Below are 21,682 nucleotides of genomic sequence, written 5' to 3' on the forward strand. Positions count from 1 at the left end.
ACACTAAACAGTTCAAACAAAGGACAAGAACAGAGAGCTGCCTATTTGTTTTTCATTTTATCATTGTAAGAGCATTTGTATGCCACACCATTTAGTGGCATATACCCTTGACAGAGCATCAGTACCATTGAAAATTCATGCTGACCTTCAGGGCAGTCAGCACCCTCTAGATATTTTTAGGTATTTGGCTAATTTCTCAAAGCACCTGATGTTTTGTTTATGCAGTAAATTTCACAGGCACAGAGGCAGGTACATATCTGGGGAGATAAACCCCATCTTCCCTTGCCATAACTGCACTTCATCCTGCATTCACTACATCAAGCTATTTATAAAAGAACCCTTCTCATCTGGCACATTTTCCCTGCACTTGTAGTAATAAACGGAGGCATGGCAGGTCTGTTTGTGCTCTCATACGCTGCTTAGCCCTGTTACACCGGGACATTGACAGCGTCTCTGATTTTCGTTACTTGGCACGAAAGACAAACTTGTGCAGCTGAGCTCAGAGAGAAGGTGTGTTCGTGGGGGATCGCAGCGTCTGTGGCTTCCTTCCGAGGGGCCTTTTCCTTTGGCAAAGTTTGTATTCGCAAGCCACAATGCCCGCCTTCAGGAGGAGTAAAACCAGAGCTAAGAGTTTAGCGTTGGCTCGCAAAACCCAGCAGCAGGCAGCAGCAGCGTACGGCTCCCTGCACAGGATGTTCTCTGTGGTGAGTTCTGCAGCAGCGTGGGTTAAACTGGGGGGGTGCTGCTTAATTAGGCTAAGGTAGGTGATGGGGCTGCATGATCTGGCTATGCTTGATAAATAGCAACTGTCCCAGCATTAATAATCAATTAATGAATTCTGGTAACATGTAGTCGGTGGGTGAGTTTATAGCAGTACGCTGCATGGGAAAAGGTTTGGGCTTTTTGAAGTTTGGGGGAGGAAAGGGCGGGTTGGTTGCCTGTGCTGTTTGCTGCCGGGCTCGAGCAAACAGTTATTTCTTGCATCTGTCAGAGAAAGGACTAAATCATGATCCAGATTTTGACAAGAAGTGGGATGGTTTTAATAAGATTCTTCAGGGAAATTTGGAAATAACTGCAGCATGAAGGTTTTTACTGCTTCTCTGGTTTTGCACAAATAATTTAAGATTGTGGAAACGGAGGCAAAAAATAAGAGCTGCAATCAAAGTACTGCTGGAGGAATATAAGGCAGCTGTAAATATAGTACACAGGTGGTAGAAAAATACATGAGCCTTCTGCGTTAAAAATTGACAACATCAGGATAAGGACATGGGGAAGGAAAGAATGACAATATTTTCTCAAGATCAGGGTTTGGGAAAATTTGCATTATGTTCTTTGGTATTACCTGACAAGAGTCTCCTTTTTGTGACCTGGGCTGTCAGGTTCATCTCTCTCTGTTTTTCTGATGCTCTCATCTTTACATTTTGTGTGGTCAGGATTTAACATTCCACGATTGAAAATTACTTCTGTTTTGCCTTTGACTTTGGTATGCGTTGGGTCAGGTGACTTTGGAGACAGATTTTAGGGAAGCAGAACACAGCATCCATGAACTCAGTGGGAGCTGCTGGTCCTTGAGATGTGGTTGATGCAGGCTTTCGGGCCCGGGTCCCTGCTGCATGACTTGGTTTATAACTAGCATTTTAGTCAAGTACCAAAGTCACCAGCAGTTCTTCTTCTATACCCAAGGACAAAGGTGGGCATCTCTCTGTGTGGCAAGTGAGAGGGAAGATTTGCCACCATGCAATTCATATTCATAGCTCAGGCACCACATCAGGTAGGTTGCATCTTAGCTGTTTTACACAGCTGTATGTCCAGCCTTCTTTCATACCTTGACCTGTGCTGTCAGGAAAGAGTTACTAGGTCATTAAACCATCTTCTTACTGTACTTGTGATTTCTAAAGGAGGTTGATGACACCTACTTGTGTTACCGGAACAGGCTGACTTTGCTAATGTAAATCTCCCTGAAATTGGGAAAGTCTGACTCAAAGACAAAAGTTCATCATTAATTCCTCCCCCTGTTGTCTGATCTGGTAGTGTCTGGTAGGGCACCTTTTCATAATGCAGTGTAGAGGGATTGCTTCTCCCTCCTTAAGTATAACTCTAACTATGCTTGGCTTATTGCTGCGAAGGATCTGAGTGGACACGTTTAAAAAAACCCCAAACCTTTCCTTTAGCAATGTTTTAAACATTTTGATTAAAAGACATGCAAGAGACACAGCAAAACAGAACAGAACCCCACAATTTCATCAGTGTCAGTCATGAACGTTTTCTTGTTCTGAGTGGCCCTGAAGTTGGGGAAGAAAAGGAGAAGGACCAGAAGATAAGTGATGACTGAAGCTACTGTTTTGTTTTAGCTTCTGTTGTCCAAAGCTGAGAGGCAATCTTGCCCAGATACCTATGGTGAAAAGCCCACAGGGCGTTTTTCAGTAAAACTCTACCGACTTTTTCCAGTCTTAATAAACAATTTAGAGGAGTGCACGTACTGTATCGGTGTGTAACACAAGGCAACTTTTTTCAGTGGTCTTTAGGGAAGCTAAGGCCTGCAACTTTCTAGCCTTTTACATTGCTCGGTTACAAAGTTGTTACCAGTCTGAGGCTGACAAGAGACATGTGGAGTGCTGGACCCACAAAAACTCGATGGCTGTTAGGGCTGCCTTTGATCTGGAGAGAAGCATCTTCTAACGCAAAGGAAAAGTGGCCGACATCTCTAAAAGCTTTCCTTTTTCACACAGTGAGGGATGTAAAGAGGTCTCTGGCCAGTTGTTCATTGCTCAAAATCCTATATAGTTGTATTTCTTCTGCTGACTGGTGCATTCAGTCTTCCTGGAAATACATACATCAGGCAGAGCTAAGCTGTTAGCTGTTTGTTTTCAGAGGGTACAAGACTCATCTGTTTCTGCAGGATGTTTTCTGAGCATGCTTCCTCTTCGGATAAGGAATTCAAAGGATCACATAGATGTGATCAGTGTCCTGCACAAGGGTACAGAAATCTGAAAAGTCATCAAACGACATGCATGGTTTTAACCCCCTCAACGAGTCTTTCTTAGGCTGTAGATTTTTCTAAGCCTATGCAAAATACTGCTTTCCATCACTTTTTCAAACAAACCCCAACTGACTGATGGAGTACCTGAGGTGTATATCTGAGGGTAAAATAACAGCAGTGAGCAGAGCTACTAACACCAATTGACCTTGTGCAGCATTTATGCCCAGTCAGTGTCATTCAGTAGAAAGTCACAGGGCAGCTGTGAAATCGTCCTGCTAACGCTTAACCACTGCTGATTAATGTCTTCTGCTGTCTCGCAGATTAATTTTATGGAGATTTTTAACTCTGGTGGAGTAGCACAGCCTCAAATGATGATATGTTGTGTGCAAGGAGTAAAGAAAATCTGTAAGAGGTTCCTTGTAAGAGTATCCTTTTGTTCACTTTAGAGGAATCATCTCTAATATTTCTTAGCAGAAGTGTTATTGAAGATGGGATGTGCTTCATCTCCGTCTGACAAGCTGAGAACCATTGTGGTGGTTGACTGCTATGGGTCAAGCGGACAATCATTTCAACTGGAGCCTTCCCTTCTAAGGTTACTGTGAGCAATCTGCGTTCAAGGGAACACTCCCTGTAAAAAGATGTGGGACAGAAGTATGAGTTGCAAACATGCAGGGATGAAAAATAAGTTTCTTAAGGCTGTTTCTGCACATGCTTCTGTTTTCTTAAAGGCCAAGAGAGTATGGGGCAGGAGGCTGCTTCTCCTGATTGCTAGGTCTGTAGAAGGGTTTATACAGCTTTGTTGGAAAATCTGTGAAAATGACCAATAAAATAGTGTAGTGCAGCTTACCTTCATTCCCCCTGGAATGCAAGTAATTGTTTTTTTTTTCTATAAATCTTGCATAAGCTCCAGTTGTCTTTCCCAACTCTAGCTAGTCAAAATTTTGGGGTTTTTAGCCTTATCTGTCTGCTGTTCAGTGCCAAAGGTAAGCTGAAGCTGCTTGCAATTGTCTGTACATGTCACTGAAAGTGTCATATATAAGCTTAAGTGATGGATCTTGGAGAAAGTTTGTTGTTTCCACTGTATGCTCTCTCAGCTTTTCTCTGCACCCAGCTACCTTGCAGCCTTGTCCACAGAGTGTCATTTGGGCTTTTCACCTACTTAAGTGTTTTTATTCTGATGAGCTGCACACTATAAAGGCTTGTATAAATATTTTTTTTTACCATTTACTAAGTACAGACAATCTTGGCCTGATGCAGATAAAAGAAGCTGTGTGCTTGAGGAGTTTACTACATGTATTTGAGAGTCAAATCTGCCTGTGTTAGCCATTGCAGGTTAATTTCCACCTTAATTCAAGATTACAGTAGGTGTATGTAGTATCAGCTTGGGGCTTCTCTTGAGCCTACTTAGCTTAAGGGCACTGTACTGCCAAACTCCACTTTGACATCCAGAATGCCCAGGTGGCTTTGAAATCCCAGCTGCAATCAGTAAGAGGGCAGAGGCTGGGCCTCTCCTGCCCACACAAAAAAGATATGAAAGAGATGTTCTTAGGGATTATCACTAGAGCCTTTCTAGAAAAGATCTGTTTTAAACAGCAAAAATAATAAAGAGTGGGACATTGTTTAGTGTGGGAGGCAGAAAGTAGCATCTGGAACAGTGTGGAAAAAGGGTGGAGATCCTGACCTGGGCAGTAAAGATGTTTTGGGAAGAAATGTGAAGCAATAATAGTTTTTGTTGCTGTCTACTTATTTGCTGTTATGAATTTTCTCATGAATACTGGGCTCTTGGTCAAGAACCTAGGTACACTTTGTGGTTTCACTGGCAAAATGGGTTCCCACATCTATGGTCCGTGCAATGTGTAGGAGTAAACGTGAAATACTTCTGTCCTGCGATCAAGTGGTATTTCATGCTTGCTTTGACCCAAATGTAAATACCACAGTGGGTACAAAGAGTGAGAATGAGGTCTGGAGATTGCACAGTCTGGAAGCCTCCCATAAAGGGAAGGACAGAGAGCAGCAAGACTACAGGAATGGACAAGAGCCTATAAGCAGCACCACAGGGCAAGGGCAGTATTTTTAATGCCAGACTTGCAAACACAAAGTGCTTACGTGTTCAGGAACATCCTGAAGTTTATAAAAATCACTACTTCTTGGCAGTATGGCTGAGAGGTAATCCTGTGCCTTGAGCTTAGGCCAGTTATGTGGAACAATTTCTGACACCAAAATGACATTACTTAGTTGCTCAAATAGTATTTATGTTGAGGAATATAATCTATTTCCATATGCTTTCTTATCCAGTGGTTCTTGGTGGCATAGCATGCTCTCCAATGTCTGCCTGCCCTACACGTGGAGGTGGTTGAGGAGGAACAGAGGACTTCTAACTCCTCCCCGTAAAACTGTGCTTGATGATGATGTTTGACTCTGTTTCAATAGGCTGTCTCATATCCTTGATCTAGTGTCCTTGATCAGGCATCAGGCTGATGTAAATCAAGCTGCCCATGCACACCTTGAGCTGCAGAAAGCATAAAATCTGAGTCATTCTGATACAAATACAAAACTTTCTGACATCAGAAACAGAAAACAAAACTCAAGTACTTTGGCATTCAGCTATTTAGAAGTTGCTTTAAAATAAGCCCCCCCCCCCCCCCCCCCCTTCCTAAATTAAGTTGTGATTTATTTCCAAAACACTAATTAATTGTGGTGGCACTGTGATTTTTAAATGTATCCCATCAGTGTGCAGCTGTAATTCCAACAAACACCATTGAATTTACATTGTGTTTTGTCAGGTCCTAATAAATGTTGTAAATACAAAATGTATCTAAATTTCATAGTCCTGCAGGCTGTCATTATACGGGATTGTGAAGATGCCTGCACATATTAGTGAGGAAGGTAACTTGATTCTTTTAGAGTGGTGTCATTGCTCAAGACTGGGGGCTGGAAAGCTACAGAGTAATATGGACTGCATGGCAACTATTTGACATTTTAACACTTCTTTCCATCATATAGATGTGAGGGACGTACCTATGTTTTGTCACATGAGTGATTGAGCTTTAATATTGCTAGTGCGTTTCGCCTCCACCTTGCAGAAGGCTTTGTTTCAGAATAACTCCTGTATTTGCTCATTTGATGACCTAGTATGTTGGTGAACCTAGCTACACAGAAAATCAGTGGTGAATGAGCAGATCCAAAAAGGACTGCTTGAAACAGTGTGTGGAATAAATTAGTACAGATTAAGACAGTTCTGAAATGCACTCGTGTCCTGATTTCTTCACTGAAACAAGATCACTGAAACGAGACTTGCACTTGAAATAAGGCAGCATTCATGGCCTCATTTGAATGCATTTGCTAAACAGAAGATAATATATGGCACAGCATATGCAACTGCCCAGTATCTTAGAGAGTGTCTGGAAGACAGAAGCACTGAAGAAGAATAGTTTCATGTAGTATAAAGAGGTGGATACCGACAGCTGTTAAAGTAGAATTAGGTAATGGTAGCACTGTCCTAGCTTTCAGGAATACGTCATGCAAGAAAGACAACAGTGAAGTAATTTTAGAATTAAGCATTAAAGATTATTGCCTGCAAAAGTTGCTCTTTGATATTAGTGGTGGTCATGCAAGAGCAAACTACACAACCATTTCATTGTGTCAGAAGTGTCTTTCTTTTCCATATTTGCCTTGTAAGATTAATTGTTGTTCCATCTCCAGTTCCTACCTTGCTTGAAAATTGTCTCAGTTTTTTTAATCTTTATAATTCTTCAGACTTAGGTTTCCATTTACTGTTTTTGAAAGCAAAAAACCCTGATAAATAGTTGTCTCCTTGGAGAGAAAGTATCTAAACATCTTTTGACAATCCCAGGATATTGTAATGTGAACCCTCAGTTCCACGTCTCATTGTTTGAAAAAAACACACAACACAATAGAGGTAGCAGATGACAAAGAAAAGTTATTCTGGATGCTTAAAAGGTCTATCTACTAATTCTTTCTATTTTGATGCAGTGAGTGTTGCGAAATAAGAGAGATGGAAAACAGTGTGAAGCTAGTGTCATAAGAATCAAAGTATATGATCTGAGTGTTTTCTCATCTTTTGCATCCCACTAGCTTGTAGTTGAAGACTGAAAATAATTTGCACTGGAAAATCACTAGAAAATTTTCATTTAATTTTACTGCTGTGATCTGGATCTGCTATAAATTCAAGGTGTTCAAAGATATCAGGATACATATTTGAGAAAAATCAGTGGCATGCTCTGGACCCCGAATTTGGAACAGGAGCAAAATTTGAGGAATTTAAAAATAATTGTAGTACAGCTTGTATTCTAAACATTGGTGCTTGTCTCTTTCTTCTCATTTAACAGAGCGCAGAACAGATCAGTGCACTGTGCAGAAACTTCCAAGAAGTCCAAGCAAGCAGCATGGAAGGACAGAAGGACAACCAGGATCCACCTCCACGACCACTGGCTCGCCACCTTTCTGATGCAGATAGATTGAGGAAAGTCATCCAAGAACTTATGGACACTGAGAAATCTTATGTCAAGGTAAAAAAAACCAAACAAGCATGAAATCTGGCTAGCCACAGCCTTGTTTTTGCGTCTGACCATGATTTGTGGATGTTCTTAAGATATTTCGTGCTTGCCTTTAATATAAACAACCCTCTACAAGGGCCATAACCTACGAGGTCCACTTATCTTGTTGTTCCTGTTGTTTTCAACAGGCTTGTTCCTGTAATAGAGGCTGTAGGATTTGATCCAGTAGCTTTAGTTCTAGTCAATTTGTATTTATATTGGAGAGTGGTAATTCATGGGCAGTAGATACCTGCAATATGTTAACATAGGGGTGTTCCAGGGAATGTTTCCCAAGTTTTCAAGATGGAAATAAATCTGGTAGAAGAACAGAATAGACTCTCCTACAAATGAGGAAAAAAGTTTAATTGTGGAACATAGTGCATAATTATTTTGGAATCAGCAAAGATAAAAAACACAACTCCAGTTGGTTGTAGCGTCACACATATGTTATTTCTCCTCTGGCTAATAAGTTAATAATTTGTTAGATGTAGGTCTGTTCTTTTTGTAAACCCCAAAGTCATGTGACTGAATGCCAAAAGAAACATGAAAACATTCATTTCGTTGACCTTCAGCAAAAAGGAATCACCTGCTTTACTGGATTTCAAAACGCATACTTGGAGTTATCGGTACTTGCTGCAGTAATGTTGGTGGAAAAGAAGACAAAAAACTTTCAGTCTGTTGTTAGTACATCCACCAATACACTAATACAGCCATACGCTTTAAAGCTTGAGGAATCTTTACAGAACATGGACCCTCATGTATGTCCAGTTTCTTACAGAGGAATCGCTTGAACAAAGGCATGACCATGGAAGTCACTGACATGTGAAATTTTGCACCACAGAAAATCCTGGGAGGCTGCACATACTCATTACAGTGTTCTCGGGGAGATGCTCGCAGCCCAGAAAGTCAATCGCATCCTGGGCTCCATCAAAAGCTGTGTGGCCAGCAGGTCGAGGGAGATGACTCTCCCCCTCTGCTCTTGTGAGACCCCACCTGCAGTGCTGCGTCCAGCTCTGGGGCCCCCAGTGTAAGGAAGACATGGACCTGCTTGAGCAGGTCCAGAGAAGGACCATGAAGATGATCAGGGGGCTGAAGCACCTCCCCTATGAGGACAGGCTGGGAGACTTGGGGTTCTTCAGCCTGGAGAAGAGAAGGCTCCGGGGAGACCTTATAGCAGCCTTCCAGTACTTAAGCGGGGCCTGCAGGAAAGGTGGGGAGGGACTCTTGGTCAGGGAGTGAAGTGATAGGATGAGGGGTAACAGTTTCAAACTGAAAGAGGGGAGATTTAGCTTAGATGTGAGGAAGAAGCTCTTCACTGTGAGGGTGGTGAGACACTGGAAGAGGTTGCCCAGAGAAGCTGTGACTGCCCCCTCCCCGGCTGTGTTCAAGGCCAGGTTGGATGGGGCTGTGAGCAACCTGGTCTAGTAGAAGGTGTCCCTGCCCATGGCAGGGGATTCGAACTAGGTGGTGTTTAAGGTCCCTTCCAGCCCAAACCATTCTATGACTCTGTGGTTCCTTCGCCGTAAGAATTTCTGCCATTTCTCTTCTCAGGGTCGGAGAGCCCTGCAGTGGGCCCCATCCCTGCCGTCATGCTTTGATGTGGGATAGTAAGTCTTCAAAAGTGGCACCAATTCTTTGAAGGAGTGACTGAAAAAGCCCTTGATCACATCTCCCCTGACAACATAACTGAACACTTTAATAACTAATTGGATTTTAAAATGTTAATTGTCCTTTTGAATATTACTACTGATGTTTAAATGACTGGCTACTTACATGGTTTATCTAACACACTTGATTAAAGCATTCAGTGCTGCTTATATATATGGACTCTTTAGAAAGCCATCATCTGTAACTTTTTCTCCTCATGCTATGCTAAAATATAATCTGTTACAATCAAGCTGTAAAGACTTAAGGATGAAACAAACACATTACACTCAAATCAATTTGCGTCTAATTTAGCAATCACTTTAGTGCTAACAACATGCAGGTGATTTTTCTACAGAAAAGGAACTGTATCTTTCTATTCCTGAAAATTACCCCTATCCCACAGTTGTTGCATAAAGAACAATTTCAAACTGTTACATAAAAGCTGAATGAATTCTGTTTCTTGCAGGACTTGAGCTGCCTCTTCGAGCTATACTTGGAGCCCCTTCAAAATGAAACCTTCCTTACCCAGGATGAGGTGAGGGAATAACTGAAAGATGTGCTTTTCATTCGTTTATGGGTTAAGACCTTGGCACTTGGGTTTTTCCACTGCTGAGAGCGTGACAGAAAAAGCAAACAACAAAGATAACAATAGTAATTACACCAGTCAATGCCTTTCTGTCTGGTGCGTGCATCACCTTTTTAAAGGGTAATTGTTCTTCAGACTTAACTACTAAGAAGTGTCTGCTTTTTTTGTAAGGATTTTTTTCTAAAACTTTTGAAAAATATTAACAAAGACATTATTTGCCTTTACAACCTCTTTGTGCGTCACTTCTCCTTAGTGGACTGTTTTTTGCAAGACCACTGTTAGGTGCATGGAATGCTGTACTTCATAGACTGATGTTTTTCACAGATGGAGTCCTTGTTCGGCAGTCTGCCAGAAATGCTGGATTTCCAGAAGGTGTTTTTGGAGACCCTTGAAGATGGAATATCTTCTTCCTCGGATTTTAATACACTGGAAACGCCATCCCAGTTCCGGGTAATTATTTCGTAATTTAATACTTTGTAGTGTGCTTGCAAATTTTTGTGAAAATCTGGCTTTAAGAAGTTGCTTTTATGTTTGAAGCTTTACTTTTGATTACAGACATCTATTCAGCAGTGAAAGATAAGTGCTATTTTTCATGGTTTTGTCTTCCTCTTGCCCACGGCAGAAGATGCAATATGGAAAATGCAGAGTGGACTTTGAATATGCTGTAAACTAGCAATGCTTGTCATGCAGAACTCCTTTGTAGAAAGGTTATTGTTGCTGTGCTGAATTCTGCCCTGCCCTGTGCTCCTCCCTGCTGTGCCCAGTTCACCCACTACAGACTGGGAACCTTTCCTGTTAAATGCTGCATGAGTTTCTCATGTTGTGAGGTCCAAGAAGAGAGCCTATGAACTGTAAACAGCTGTACACTGTGGCACCACCCAGTACCTGCCCTAACTGGAGAAAGTAGGTTCCCTGGCGATGGAGTCAGTGGCTCAGGACCAGGCGAGACTGTTGGCAGGTCTCCTGGACACTTGCTGCTTTTTGTGGAGCAAACATTGATTAAAAAGAGGGGAGAGGGCTGCTCTCCTCCTCCTCCTTTTCCTCCTCCTCTCCCTCCTCCTCCCTCACTGGTCGTCTTTCTTATCTTTGCTTTGGGAAGCATTTTTCTAAAAACATCTCCTCATGATTCAATTCCTCCCACGCCTTCCCAACCTCCCCTTCATCCCAGAACACCAGAGGTGCCCTGTAATTACCACCTGCTGGAAAGAAAGAAAACAGTTGGAAAGCAGTCCTCAGTGTTTGTTTTACGCTGTCCCTTCTGGCTTCGGCACTTTTATGCCTTGCTTCCTATTGCTCATGTTTTTTTCCCAACACAACATACCCTCTTACATGTCTGTTGATTTTTGTTCCTGTGATGCCTGAAAGGTACAGTAAGACAGAGTATCTGCAGTGGTGTTACCTGCTCAGGGAGAAAGGACAAAATTGCAGGCTATGCCTAAATAGGCTGAACTCTGCACTCAGAGAAATACAAAAATGTCATGGAGCTACTACCAGTAGTATATTCATGTAATATATATGTGTGTGTATATACATATATATATATATAAAAAATATGATATGTATAGAAAGATAGCAGATAATCACACCGTTGAGTCTGAGTGTTATGCACCTGATAATTTATTTATGATTCTAGTAATGAATTAATACTTTGATTGTGTTGATTTCAGAAATTGCTGTTTTCCCTCGGAGGCTCCTTTCTGTATTATGCTGACCACTTTAAACTGTACAGTGGCTTCTGTGCAAACCACATCAAAGTTCAGAAAGTTCTTGAGAGAGGTAATTTATTATCTTCGTTACTGTAATTCATTTACATGAATTTGAACTGCAGTGAACTACCATAATAAATCTTGTCGACTCACAGAGAATATTGATACAAAGCAAGGACTAATCGGATATCTTTCAGTAGGAATAGCTAAGATCTGCAGTTCTGCTGAAGTATGGTATAGAACTGAAAGGATAAGATTCCTTTTGTAACACCCAGGCAGTAGCCTGAATAGCTACAGGAGCACCTTCCACAAGTATGAGCTGTCTGCAGATCCAGCTCATACTCCAAATAGCATCAACAAATGGTAGAGTAAGTTAGGAATTACTTCCTCTGCCATCCACTGCAGTGCAGTGGAAAAATTACATTGAAAAATAATCTCACCTTGATATAATTGCTTTCTTAGCCCTTATGTATGTTATTTAATGCAGGAAATGATTATGAAATGAATAATGTAAACTACTTTGAAAACCATTTATTGAAAAGGTGAGGCTTTTGGTGCTCATTACAAGTTGCAGTTCTATGCTTTCAAATTATTGTAGCTTCTACGGCTTCCATGTTCACCTGACCAATTCTTTTATTTACCTCCAGCCAAAACAGATAGTGCCTTTAAGGCCTTTCTGGACGCTCGAAATCCCACAAAGCAACACTCTTCTACACTGGAGTCGTATCTCATAAAGCCTGTTCAGAGAGTACTGAAATATCCTCTGCTTTTAAAAGAGCTGGTGTCTCTGACAGACAACGAGAGTGAGGAGCACTATCATTTGACAGGTAACTTCTTTCTTCTATAGGAATGAATATGAGTTAAGTTTTATTTCCAGCCCTTTCTCAAGATGCAGGTAACCATTCTGGTAGATAGCACAGAACTTGTCAAAACCTAGAGAGAATTCCCTCCCTCTCCTTAAAAATAATAAGTAGCTTTTTCATGCTTTTAGCAAAAAGTCCTACTCTATACATCCAAGTCCCTTTGAGAAGTAGATAATGCCCAGGATTTGCCATGGCAAATAGGACTGGGGTCTTTCTCCTCAATTCTTGTATGTCATTGCATGTCAGGTCATAGTGTTGCGCTTTTTTTTTTTTTCCCCACCACTTGGGAAACACTGACCGAAGCTCCATCTTGTGGTTATTATTCAGTTCTTGAAATGTGTCCGTTCGAGTGCCGCAGAAAGAAATTTTAATTGTTTGCGGTTTGTCTGTGACTCTTGCTTGCGTAGAAGAGATCTGTGTCAAAGCTTTGCAGTCTTCCCACGTTGAAAGACTTGTCTGTCTTACAGATACTAGAGTTGATTGCTTTTCTAGGTTCCGATGCTCTTGGGACTTCACCCTGGCAAATTCCAGTCCAGGTCTGTCAGCAGCTGGTGGATGAAAGTCTAGAGATTTATTTTATTAATCGATTGTCATTTTAACAAAATAGATTCAGGCAAAATATGTTGCCAGCAAAAAGTCAGAAGGCTGTTACTGATGGTAAAGGGAGCTTCTGGTACTGTTCCCTTGCCCTTACAACCAAGCTGGGGGTGCCTTACTTGCAGGTCAGGATGGATGCCAAACTGCTAAAAGGCTGCACCATTAAGAGCTGGCGGGACTGGAGAAACGAAGTGCCCTTCTCCAACTCCTTTCTGAATTAACACAAAAGTCTAATGAAATCTAGTGTCATTCTTGCTTGGAAAACAAAATTTAAACAAAACCTGGCCACCAGCGTTCAATTTCATGGATACAATCTGTGAGGAACTTGTACAAACTAGCACTGTATTTCTTTGTCCATTCTGTGGTGAGCGAAATGCAATTTGTTTCTCTTAAACCTCATCAGATGACTTATTCTAGGATGGGTGTAGATTACTCTAGACATCCTAGTCGCCCTATATATACAAGATGCAAAACTTAACCATGGTTGCTATCATTGCCTGCCTCAAGTGGAGTTCAATAAAAAATGTCATGTCTAGAAAATACGATTGAATTACATAGCTGTCTATGAAATTTTTAAACCTTATAGAAGCGCTGAAGGCAATGGAAAAAGTAGCAAGTCACATCAATGAGATGCAGAAGATATATGAAGATTATGGCACTGTATTTGACCAACTGGTTGCAGATCAAAGTGGAACAGAGAAGGAGGTAAGAGAAGGAACAACATGTTTTATTCACTCCTGAAGCATTAGACCGCTTGCCCTTGGGTCTTTATCTCTTCCTGAGGTAATTTTGGGAACTTATTTGTGCTGGGCTTCCTGCATTCTCCTTTAATATTTTGACTTCTATTTCATATCTGCCTGTCAAGTTTCTTTTTGTCAGGAGGTTACGGTAAAATTTTCAGACAGCTGCCTTCTGGACTGACAAGAATGCGAGCAGGAGTAGACAGAGTTCTCAGTAGGAAAAATCCTCCTCCTCTTAAATGTTGCAGAAATTATCCATGCCCCAAGGCATTCGGATTTTATGCTATACAGTTCGTAGGTTCTTAAGATATTTTTTCACCCGTATAAATGAAAATGGCAATTCAAGGGATTTCACATTAAGATCTGTTATTCTAATTCTCTGCACTTCCAGTGCTGAGGCATCCATGGGTATTTGTCAGAGCAAAACCCATTAGTTAAACAGACTGTGTGCACGCATCTCCCAGAACTGGGGCAAGCAAGGTCTCAACTTAGCCGTTTACATCAAGCAGTTACTAAGCAGATCAAATCTGTAAAGATGGAGATCAGATAGGAGAGATGCCCGCTCAGTTGTTTTATTTCCTCCTAGTAAAAGCCAAATCGTCCCTGTTGGCTACCTGGTTTTTCATCATTTATGGGGAAATAAAACTTGACAGCCTGGGAGATTCTTCACAGTGTTACGTTGTGTCCCACAGAAGAAAGCAGCCTTTGAGTACAAGACCTCCGTTAATTCTGCCATTGGCAGTGTCATGAATACTAATTACTCTATAGAAATTAAAGGTACTTACAGCTAATAAATCAGCCAGTTCACAACTGGCTATGTGTAAGTGACAAATCATCAGATCAACTTAATATTCTTCTCAGTTATTAATAGTAGGAACTTCTATCCAGCTTCTGTAACTTAGGGGCTATTACTTTTTATAGTTGTTATCCATTTTAAAAAGGGGATTACTCATACTTCTCCTGCTGTAGTGCAGATGTCTCTGCCTTCCTCTCTATGCATAAATACAGAAAACACAGATCCTTGAAGTTACTGATGTGTACTCATTAACATTTTACTCACATATGTGGAGCACAGCACTGATATATATATATTTATACTATTTATTTATATTATCTACTGTTACAATTTATACAGGTGACAGAGCTTTCAATGGGAGAACTTCTGATGCACTCTACCGTTTCCTGGCTGAATCCTTTCCCATCACTGGGCAAAGCAAGAAAAGACCTTGAACTTACAGTGTTTGGTAAGTGTCTTCCTTAATGAGTCTCTGCTCTTTCAAATCTAAAAATGCACCACATTAAATCTTCCCACAAGATGAAAGCCACCATCTCCTTTCCCTGTAACCATGTGATATCTAGACTTATGTAGATACGTAGATATATCTAGACTTAGGTAGATACGTAGACTTAGATCTGAACAAAACACACAGTTATATTTCGTAATATGAGAAGTGAAAAGTTTCCATTCATTTGTTTGCTGTTGCTGTTTGCTCTGTGAGCCAACCTCAGCTGCTCTCCTGCCTATATGTAAACTATGGAAATTAGTGATTTTCTTTAGAACAATCTGCTAAACTGAGCTTTCAAAGGAGCCTGGTAGGAAAATGGTGATTTGTCCTACTCTTAGGAATTTAGGCTAACCTCTGCTTTACAGCTACTGCATCAAAATCCCCATCCAGATTATTTTAACCTGAGAAATGAAGGTGGAAATGAGAGCATATGACCAAGAGTTTTATTTAATAGTATATATAGACTTAATTTAATAATTACCTAAGTAATTAAATCTCTTCCAGTGAATCATCTTGGTCACTTGTCCATTCTTTAAAAAAATATTTCTTTAAAGTGCCGTTGGTTAAACACTTACAGAACAGCTCCAGGTTGACAAGAGACAAATTTCTCTTTCTCAGGGCTGTCGTGCACTCCTTCCCTGGAAGCATGACAGGTTAGGGGAGGGGATGCTTCTAACAGAAGAACAAACAGGAACTACCAGCCAGGTTCCTTGGCTTCTTGGTGGTCCCCGTGTGCCAGACACTTCCCAGCAGGACATGTATGAATGAAAGGACTCCGGCCTGATGCTTAGACTGCTCGTCTGCCATTGGGGAAACCGAATTTTATTCTCACTTCAAACCCCATGTGGGCTGCTTAGAAAATGCACCTAATGGACCTGAAGGAAACTGCCAAGCTCTGGGGTTAATGCTGTGCTCACTGTGGCTGCATCTGGCTTCACGTAGGGATGAGTCTCCACTGCATGCCACTGTCCCTGTCCTCTTCCACTGGAAGGAAACATGGATGCATGAGCAGGGACACGGCTACACTGCCCTGGAGTCCAATCTGGGATCCAGGACTGCTCTGCAGAGCCATCCCTTAGTTCACCTGCAGCTTCAATGCCCCCGTGTTTCAGTTCCTCCTCACAGATGAGAGAGAACATGTCCCTGCCTCCCTGGAGGCTGAAAGGTTAGTGAGCCACTCCAGTCGGATGTTGTGAAAGCCAGAGAATTCCTGCAGATGGAAAACTAGGAACTGAGATGTTTGTGTTTCCAACTAAACAAATGCTGAACTGCAGGAAGAACAGACTTGGCATCCTTTTTCACAGCACTCTTGCTATAGGCCCTTCACTCCACTTGAAACCATCCACTGATTGCAAAAAGAAAATCTGAACCTTTACATCTAACCTACATCTGCTGTATTTGTTTATGCGAAGACTTACAGGAGACAGGTTGCTGGTAGTATCAAAATAGATGTGCAGAGTGGCTTCATTCTAAATGTTCAGAACAAAATCTGAGGAAAAAAATACAGCTATTGCATGAACAAGTGTAGGATGAAAAACCCAGTTGTCATCTTAATACACGCAGGTGCTTTTCAATCAGGTTACTTACCCTTTACATTCCTATGACTACAATAATCTTGCTTCTCCAGGATAGTATTTTCATTGAATATTACATCTGTAATTAACAGTTTTTCTTCTTTCTTTTTTTAGTTTTTAAGAGGGCTGTAATACTGGTGTATAAGGAGAACTACAAACTGAAAAAGAAAATGGTAAGTCTTGTATCAGTGGAGGTGGTGGGTGTTTATGCACAGGACCCTACTGCAGTGTGAGATGGACCATACCGGTGTTGAAGGGGGAGTGACTGCAGTGAAACGCCACCCTCCCTCGCTAGGCTGGAATTCTAGCTATCAGTCACAGCTAAAACAAGTGCTCCGTATCTGGGTAGCAATAAATATATTTTGTTATTTAGTAAGCAGCAGCATCTTCTCTGTGGGAGCCCCACGTTAGTTCTGTCAGGTTGAATATGAAACACTGCCATGTAGGAAGCATTAATTCTTCCAGATGGCATTTATGATGGCCTACTTTGACATAGGGTGTAGGTTAAAGACCTCTGTTCACAGACCCTTGATCACCCTGGAAGGAAAGGAAAAGGGGCATTACAAACATAACCTCCTCTGTCCCCATTTACAAAACGGGAATGCTGAAGTCAAGTAGCAAGTTGTACATCCCAAGTACCAGTGGTGAAGTACTGCGCCATGCTTACCGTAACAGATGGAGGGGCTCTAAAAGTAGCAGCAGCAGCTACGTGATTAATGGATTCTGCTAATCAACAGTCTGCGGGTTCCTTCATGGGAAACTTGTTCCCTAGTAGTACTTATATGCAAAGTATTATTTTTATCCATTAAAAACAAATGCTTTTAAAAGTTGAAGCAATTATGAATTCCAAAGGTTGTGTCTCTCACCATTTCAACTACATTTACAAGGGTACATATAAGGGTACTGAAGGAAAACATCAAATGAATTTAGTTTCTCCTCAGAGGCACGTCTTTTAAGCGTAACACAGAAAACCCCCACTTTTTTTACTTTAACTTCTTAGAAATGTCCTTGTTCTTTTTCTTTTCAGCCTACTAATGTTCGTGCTGCACATAATTATGGTGACTTGGATCCATTTAAATTTCGTTGGCTGATTCCTTTATCTGCTCTTCAAGTTCGACTGGGGAACACAGCAGGTAATTCCCTTGCACTGAATACATCAAGATTGAACGCTTTTCTGGGACTCTGTAATACTGCTTCTTCCATAGGTGTTTCTGGAGCCTCTGGAAACAGGCAGGTGTAGAGAAAAGGGTATCTACTGTTGTCTGTACACTTAGGGGTACAGGCTTGACACATTAACAGACTTTCTTTAATTGGTATGTTGGCTTCTTCCATGAGTTCAGGAAGATGCAACATGACGTGAAGGAAGGACAGAATGGAAATCCCCAATGAAAAGATACCATGAACAGGAAGGCGATTTACCATGGTTGACGTCCTGGTGATGCCCATATGCTGTGTATGTGCTGACCCTCGTGTTTTTCCAAATGCGGGAAAGCTGACTGTGCAATTTGTGGTAGTAGAGGGCTATGTTTTTATTTTCCCTTTGAGCTGATCTTTATGATCCTATCTAGTTCTGTATCTTCTGTAAAGTGTCACTAGGTGTTTCGAGTAAATAAATGCTTAGTGCACCTAGGAGAAGGTTTTTTAAGGCTAGAAGGCAGTGAGAAGCAATAAGAATGGGGAAAGCAACTCTCCAAGACAGAAGTTATCAAAGGCAGCGCTGGGCTGCCGCAACAGCAGAGTTCTGGGGACTCTCCCTTGGGTTCCATCTCGGGTGACATCTTCTGTGGATCCAGCCATGGCTATGTTAACACCACCTTCAGGAGTGGAGGAGCTCTACGCTGGTCTTTCTAATGGCGAAGGTTTTGTGAAGCATATACAAAAATGACGTTTCCTTCCATGCACAGGAACAGAGAACAGCTGTATCTGGGAACTGATTCACACGAAGTCAGAACTAGAAGGGAGGCCAGAAACAATTTTTCAGTTGTGCAGCAGGTAAGCTTTCCGTGGAAGTTGTATTTGACAAATCACATTAATGGAATTAAAAACAGGAAAGATTTTCCCCTCTGTGACCTTTGCATCAGCACTTCTAATGCAGCTCTCACTCTTTGAATCCAGGCACTATGCCAGTGTTCAACTGCATAAAGTATGACAATTTTAAATGGGAGTGAATTCGGCGCAGTGATCCAACATCGGAAGTCTGCACAGACATATAATCATAAGTTCCAGTACAATAATGGGCAAAGTAACTGATTTTATCAGACTCTCAGCTGGTTAGCAGAAATTATTTCTGATAAAGACCACTTAAGGGGTGATCCCTTGGTACAGAAGTTACCTTTCGGGCAGTTTTTCTAAGGGAAAGTAACCAAAATCTCAAAACACAAAGTGTGTGAAATGCCTAGCAACACATAAAAATGTTAGCTGCGAAACGACTACTAAAGCAAGCTACTGGAAGAAACCCCACTGCACTAAAACGCATCAGCAGAAAGGATGTGGGCAGATTTTATCCCAATAGTGTCTTACTTCAGAGGGGAAAATTAGGTTATGTTTTCTTAAACTTGCAGTGACTGTGAGAACAAGACTAACATAGTGAAGGTGATCCGTTCTATTTTGCGGGAGAATTTCAGACGTCACATAAAATGTGAGCTACCACTGGAGAAAACATGTAAAGATCGCCTCATCCCACTCAAGAACCGTGTCCCTGCAACAGCCAAACTGGGTAAGAAACATGTTCTCAAAGGGAAAAACACAGCCTGGGCTCCAGCGCTGGCAGAAGGTTCGCAGCTGCTACCATGAGTGTAGCGCGTCGTGTGCCAGGCCCACAAATCCGATTTCTTTTTTGGGCTGGGGAGGTGGTAGAGTTTCTCTGCAACTCAGTGCATGACAAGGCCTAGAGCAGATAAGCAAGTGTGCCACATGCACACACACACACACACACCCTGCCCTGTGATGTGTCCTTAGCTGTCTTAAAGGAAGACTTGGTAAGGCCCAAATTTATTTTGCTGGGAAGAAACAGACTCCCTTTGGCATACAGTATTAGTGTTCTCTCCTCTGGGTTCCCTTTAGTAACTCAGCCCTAATAACACTTTAAGGTAGAACAACTGGCAAAAGGCAGGAGTCTTGCTGCTTTCGGTGCACTAAATCTGCCTCCAAGCAGATACCCTAATTAGGTACAGGCCTCAGACGTTTAGTTAAACGGAGTAGCTACTAATATTTCAAGTTCTCCATCTGTAAGATCCCCTTAACATCACAGGAACTGGGACAGTTCAACTCCCGCCTACAACTTGGGCCCTCCAGTGCTTGAGGTGCCCAAATAAGTCAGTCTTGCTTTCCCGCAGATGTGTGTAAATCATTACTACGTTTTGGAGGATTTTGTACATATTACATGTGAAGGCAAACAGATGGCCCTGGGGTAGGTGGAATGAAAACTCTGAGACGGGATCGCACTGTCGGTATCAGAGTGCTGACACATCTGACCTGGCACGATTATCAAACGAGACTACGTACGCTGTAATTATAAGCAGGCTATCGAGAGAGATGGTATAACCAGCTGACGTTTTGCTGAAATAATAAACCTGCCTTTTTCCTCTGCACAGCTTCCACGAGGTCCTTGAAGGTACTGAAGAATTCATCCAGTAGCGAGTGGAACGGTGACCCGGGGAAAGGCACCTTCCAGGACTCTGATGAGTGCAGCCTGAGCAGCAGTACTCAGAGCAGCAGCTGCCACACGGCCGAGAGCATACAGGAGCCCAAAAATTCATCTCCTGATAAACACGTACAGAGCTGTGCATCTGACTTCTCCAATGTTCTTGTCAAAGAGTCTGATATTCTCAGTGATGATGATGACGATGATGACTATCAGAACCTAAAGAAGGGCAGCCCTACGAAAGACATTGAAATACAGTTCCAACGGCTGAAAATTTCAGAGGAACCAAGTCCTGACTCTGAACGGGATCAGGCTGCTGAAACTGAGGAAGGAGATGGCTTCGAGACAGGAGAGCATCCAAAGCTGGTGCGTGGCCATTTCTGCCCAGTGAAGAGAAAAGTAAACAGCACAAAGCGTAACAGAGGAACTTTAATGGCAATGCAAGAACGTCACCAGTCCCTTGACAGTCACTCTGATGTGGCAAATGTGGATCTGAACTCCATTTTAGAGAGAGAATTTAGCGTCCAGAGTTTAACATCTGTAGTTAATGAGGACTGTTTTTATGAAGTTGTGGAGAGGCATGGGAAATCCTAGCTTTCTAAGCACTATATTTAAAATATTGATTTGAAGTCCACATAGAATTCAAACAACTTATTTTGCTTTAAAACGAGTAAATTCATGGAAGCTGCAGGAAAACTACTATCTGATTTTGTGCACTAATACATTTTTTTTCCACAAAAACAGCTGTAAAGGATTCTTAAGTTATTTTAATTTATTGTGGATCAAAAATAGGTTAAGTTGGCCAAGGTCTGTAAATTAGTTCATCCCTTTCAAGCAGTTAAGATGATGTAGTGTTCTTGGGGAGGGGAAGGGAAAGATGGCCTCATTAGTATTTTAAGTAACGTGGAAAAGGTGCTACTGCGTGGCAGGGGGGATTACAATGGAAAGTAGCATTGCAAAATGAATTTTTCAATACCTTGGGCATTTTATTTCTTTGGTTTTCATTTTTGCTTTATTTAAAGCAGAATTAAGTTATTTTAATGTGTTTTAGTGCACAATAGTGCAGAAATTTCATTTTTGTAAGTTTCAAGACGCTGTTTATACTTTATACATATGTGTAAATACAAAAACAAAGCTTGGCCTGTAATCTTTTATTTGACTGTATTTTTTATTTTCTCTACCAGCCTGTACAGTAAAATAAGTATTGTACTTAGCCATGTTTTCTACTTTTTATCATGCTGCTTTTCTCTTGTTGGAGCTTTAAATCCCAAATTCTTTGCTTTTGCATAAGTGAGAAGAGTATTAGCAGACCTTGAGGCAATCTGTGCACTTTATCCTCCTTTAAGCCAGTCACTTGAGTGTATACAACAGTTTTTTGGCTTTTGTTTTTTAAATTACTCTGCACAGTAGGATGTTCCAGGATAAAAAGAGCACAAACCCCAACACCATCTTATGTGCTGAAGTATGAAAAGTATTTTTTCCTTGCGGTTCAATAATGCACTTT

At 41.5% G+C, this 21,682-nt stretch overlaps 2 protein-coding genes across 7 annotated transcripts in view; one reads left to right on the top strand and one right to left on the bottom strand.

Moving 5' to 3' along the window:
- Positions 1-20,806, top strand: part of TIAM2 (TIAM Rac1 associated GEF 2) — a 92,267-nt gene extending 71,461 nt beyond the window's left edge. For all 4 annotated transcript variants that reach the window (XM_086461120.1, XM_086461121.1, XM_086461122.1 and 1 more), the window contains 12 exons: positions 7,330-7,509; positions 9,650-9,718; positions 10,094-10,219; positions 11,437-11,545; positions 12,123-12,302; positions 13,522-13,640; positions 14,811-14,919; positions 16,650-16,708; positions 17,563-17,668; positions 18,440-18,527; positions 19,097-19,251; positions 20,129-20,806. In XM_086461120.1, coding sequence (XP_086317246.1) covers positions 7,330-7,509; positions 9,650-9,718; positions 10,094-10,219; positions 11,437-11,545; positions 12,123-12,302; positions 13,522-13,640; positions 14,811-14,919; positions 16,650-16,708; positions 17,563-17,668; positions 18,440-18,527; positions 19,097-19,251; positions 20,129-20,772 — 1,944 coding nt within the window. In that variant the 3' untranslated portion in view covers positions 20,773-20,806. The remainder of the gene's footprint in view (positions 1-7,329; positions 7,510-9,649; positions 9,719-10,093; positions 10,220-11,436; positions 11,546-12,122; positions 12,303-13,521; positions 13,641-14,810; positions 14,920-16,649; positions 16,709-17,562; positions 17,669-18,439; positions 18,528-19,096; positions 19,252-20,128) is intronic.
- TFB1M (transcription factor B1, mitochondrial) overlaps positions 20,537-21,682 on the bottom strand; it is a 29,230-nt gene continuing 28,084 nt past the window's right edge. For all 3 annotated transcript variants that reach the window (XM_086461125.1, XM_086461124.1, XM_086461126.1), the window contains one exon: positions 20,537-20,558. The gene's annotated coding sequence lies outside the window, so the exon portion shown is untranslated. The remainder of the gene's footprint in view (positions 20,559-21,682) is intronic.

Source organism: Leptosomus discolor, chromosome 2, assembly GCF_034619465.1.
Source record: "Leptosomus discolor isolate bLepDis1 chromosome 2, bLepDis1.hap2, whole genome shotgun sequence".
In the NCBI taxonomy this organism is placed as follows: Eukaryota; Metazoa; Chordata; class Aves; order Leptosomiformes; family Leptosomidae; genus Leptosomus; species Leptosomus discolor.